Below are 4,288 nucleotides of genomic sequence, written 5' to 3'. Positions count from 1 at the left end.
ACCCTCATGAAAACCGTTGATTTTTGTATGGAATGAAAACTGGCATTCCAATTGTTGGTTTTCAGGAAAAATATGCGCTTTGGAGTTGGAGCGCAGGTTGGTATGAAAATTGACAGTCAAACTGTCAACTTTCATGGTCAAAAGGTATTTCAATCAATTTAAATATTTAACATTTAAAACTGACAATCCAACCGCCAATATCAGATCGTTGATTTATATATATATATATATATATATATATATATATATATATATTATATATATATATATATATATATATATATATATATATATATATATTATATATATAATTTTTTTAATAATTATTAATTAATATATTATTATTTTAATAATTTTCCCTAGAATTTAATCAATTTGATGTGAGAATATCATTTATATATATTAATCGGTGACATGTGCAAATCCGTGTGAATTGAAAATTAGGATTTCGATCAGATTAATCAATTAAATTTAGAGAGTTGCTATTGGCATACCAACTTCTACTTATTATACTCTAATTAAAAATAAAGACAATAAGTAAATGATTGAGAATAAGTAAAAGTAGGAGTACCAATAGAAACTCTCTCTCTCTCTCTCTTTTCTAGATAATTGTATTTTGGGTTTTAGGTTATACACGAGCCTAATAATAATTGAAAATAACTACTGAAATTGTTCAAACGAGTGTTATAATGCTTTGTAATGTTAAGATAATAATTTAGGCCAAACTTTTGTAATGTTTGAAATAATGGTGTGTTTTAATCTTTAATTGGAGTGTTAGGGGTGTAATAAGTAACTGTTGGGCTGCTATCTCAAAAAATTTGATGCTGCTGGAAACTTATGTGTGTCGTCTGATGATGATTTTTTGTGTGATCTGGGAACTTTCCTTGACTGACTTGGTCAAAGAGAGAAATTTTGAATTAAAAATCGGTTAGCTCCGATGTAGCTGTCAGTGCCAGAACTAAATTCCACTTCACTTATGGCTTCCTGAGTAATGCAAAATAACTATATATACACACCTCGTTCAACATATCTTTACAACTTCATCAAGCATTATAAGGGTGAATTAATTCCTTCGATCCATCAAAGAAAATTAATGGAATCTGAAATCCTAAAGGCTTTCCATGACACAAAAGGTGGTGTCAAAGGTCTAGTTGATGCAGGAGGGATGGTAAAAATCCCAGATTTCTTCCATCTTCCAACTGAAGAACGCATCTCTATCAATAATTCAAATTCCAACAATACCCATCTCAAAATTCCAGTTGTAGACCTCAGAGACATCGATAAGGACGCGAATCGACGTAAAGTCGCTGTAGAAGAAGTGCTCTGTGCATCGGGGACATGGGGTTTCTTTCAAATGGTGAACCATGGGATCCCATTGAGTGTGTTGGATGAGATGATCGAAGGGACTCGAAGGTTTTTCGAGCAAGATACAGAAGTGAAGAAAGGGTATTATACACTTGATCCCACTAAAAAGGTGGGGTATAGTAGCAATCTTTATAAGGCACGTTCGGCTAATTGGAGAGACACATTGTATCTGTCTTTGGCTCCTGAACCACCCCAACCTCAAGAATTACCTCAAGTTTGCAGGTATACATAAATACATTAATTCACTTTTTTTGCATCAATCGCGCACAGTTTTCAATTCTGATAACACATATAGTAATCAGAATCTTTGTATATGATAGATTTTGATTATGGGTACATTAATATTCAAGATGCAATTGTCCTATTGTGTCCCCTAGATTCAATTTAATTGATTGCAATATGTCAAATAATCAAATATTCACTAAAACCTTGGCAACCAAAGTAAATAAAAAGTAAAAAAATTCCTCTCACAACGCACAAATTTGTTCCAAAATTAAAGATAATTGTGTTCATTGAGAATTTTCAGAGATTCTCCATTAACTTCGGTGCTTAACTTGCAGAGAGATAATAATTGAATACGAAGAACGTGTTTCAAAATTAGGAGAGTGTCTCTTGGAGTTAATGTCGGAGGCTCTCGGGCTCAAGCCTGACCATCTAAAGAATATGGATGTTTCTAAAGGGCATACCCTCACCTGTCACTACTACCCGGCCTGTCCAGAGCCAGAGCTGACTATAGGTGGTGAGCGACATACTGACTCTTCATTTCTCACAATTCTTCTCCAAGACCACATCGGCGGACTTCAAGTTCTTCATAAAAAACAATGGGTTGACGTCCACCCTGTGCCAGGAGCTTTGGTAGTAAACATTGGGGATCTTCTCCAGGTAAATTCGTTCAATAGGCAGTATTTGATAATATATCAGTACTATTGTTCATGCATTGACCTCTTTACTAAAGTTACAACTTTTGATTTGGGGCCAAACATTTGATGGGTTATGGCGTCGATCCAAAAATAAATATCTATGAGTTTGATTAGGCATAGGGATTAGTTATGAATATCAGCTGAACGATTTTAATTACAAATTTATATTCCAAAAATCTGGGGTGGGAGGTGAACGAATCTTGTTCCATCTTTCAATTCTAAGTGGATAAAATATATTAACATGATTTGGGTTAAGATGTTCAATAGTGTAAAAGGAACGTTACACAATCAGACTTTTTACCCAATAATTCTAAAGCTAAACATTATATTTAAGTTATTTAATGGAATGGTGTTTTCTTTTAATGCAGCTTATTTCTAACGATAAACTTAAAAGCGTTGAGCACAGGATACTAGTAAATGGTGAGAAACCAAGAGCATCTGCAGCATTCTTTTTCGGTACAAGTAGCGATTCCTTCACAAAGCGTTACGGCCCTATCAAGGAATTGTTGTCTGATGAGAATCCTCCTATTTATAGAGATACTCTAGTAAGTGATTTTGTTGCCTATCTCCGTAACAAAGGATATCAAGGGAACACCAACCTTTCTTATTTGAGGATATGAGGTTGGTGCATTTGTGTTTGAAACTTAATATACATCTATGTAATGGGGAAGTGCCTTGGAACTCACTTGTTTCCAAGTTTTGCGCTAGTTAATTTGTTTCATAATAAGAAGAATCCTTTTGTTGCTTTTGTCTTAGAATTTAGTTTTGTCTATGTTTCCATATGTAAGTTAGCTTCTTATGTTGAATGCTTTTAATTTTGGTCTATATATCGTGTTGGTTATGCCTATATAAGGGTCGCCACTGGCACTCAAATATATCTTATTCTACTTTGAACAAGTTAAAATAATTGACTACTTTTTATTAAAGAAGAATAATTTCTCATATCTCTGTTCACCTTTTTTTATTAATTAAGTTTAAGGTATAGATTTTTGTGTTCTTGTTCATGTTAATTGTATCCATTTCCTTCTTTTTGGTTGATCAATTTTGGGCTCATAGTAAAAAATTTCTTTTTAAATGTTTATTGATTTGCATGGAATTGGGATTTGTTGCCTATCAAGCTTGGGGCCTTCTTTTTCCAAATATAAATATAAAAGAGAAACAATTCGGTCAAACCTAACAGTTCATCAGCCAAGGGAAGGGCAAAGATGTGTTAAATTCAATGTTCTTTTTTTAGATAAGACAGTAAATATAATAAACAAAATTTACAATATTAAAATCTATTTTAAGATATTAAATTAAGTGTAGAACTCCGTAGGCTCATGGAAAAGGGACTTATATGCTCATACTTCATACACAATGGGACTGCGTAATGAAAAATTCAATGATTTTGTTGGGATATGTATCCCTGAATATATCACGAATTTCTAAGACTCAACTGTTGGATTTTGTATTTAAATAGTTGGGATAATATCATGTTAACAATACCAATTCCCAACCATTGGATAAAAGTGTACAAGAACTCATTTTCAATTATAGGAGACGTGACTTAATTAGGATAAAATTAAATTAAGGAATAAGATTTGTTTAGCCAACCACAAGTCTTTGGTATAGATCTTTGGACGTTGATGTTGATGATGATGATGGTAGTTAAAGGCAACAATTGTCACAATGATTTTTTTCTTATATGGGTTAGAAGTTTTGGAATGGGCTAATATTTGGTGATGATGGTATCCTCACCATAAAGTAAGAAGATCATCCTCATCAAAAATTAGTTTAGTCCAAAATTTCTAATCACATCAAAAGTGATTTATAGAAAATCATTGTCACAATTGTTGTCCCTTGAACTATTCTGTATATGTGTGTGTATGTATATATATATAAAACGGAGCATCTGAGTTTTAAACATGCATTGAATCATCAAAGCTCCAATGTACGCCCAGTCCTCAACTTGTCTATTAACATGATTAAGGAATCATTGAATCAACTCAATGGAGATTAAGTCA

At 32.8% G+C, this 4,288-nt stretch overlaps 1 protein-coding gene across 1 annotated transcript; it reads left to right on the top strand.

The window, feature by feature from the left end:
* Positions 1 to 1,024: 1,024 nt before the first annotated feature.
* Positions 1,025 to 3,161, top strand: LOC147403408 (1-aminocyclopropane-1-carboxylate oxidase homolog 1-like). The gene is made up of 3 exons (XM_086438985.1): positions 1,025 to 1,587; positions 1,926 to 2,247; positions 2,654 to 3,161. The coding sequence occupies exons 1-3, from the start codon at positions 1,094 to 1,096 to the stop codon at positions 2,903 to 2,905; spliced, it is 1,068 nt and encodes a 355-aa protein (XP_086295111.1). The 5' UTR covers positions 1,025 to 1,093; the 3' UTR covers positions 2,906 to 3,161.
* Positions 3,162 to 4,288: the final 1,127 nt, after the last annotated feature.

The sequence above is a fragment of the Akebia trifoliata genome, chromosome 4 (genome assembly GCF_017979445.1).
Source record: "Akebia trifoliata isolate Shusen 1 chromosome 4, ASM1797944v1, whole genome shotgun sequence".
In the NCBI taxonomy this organism is placed as follows: domain Eukaryota; kingdom Viridiplantae; phylum Streptophyta; class Magnoliopsida; order Ranunculales; family Lardizabalaceae; genus Akebia; species Akebia trifoliata.
This window is presented reverse-complemented; position numbering and strand designations above follow the sequence as displayed.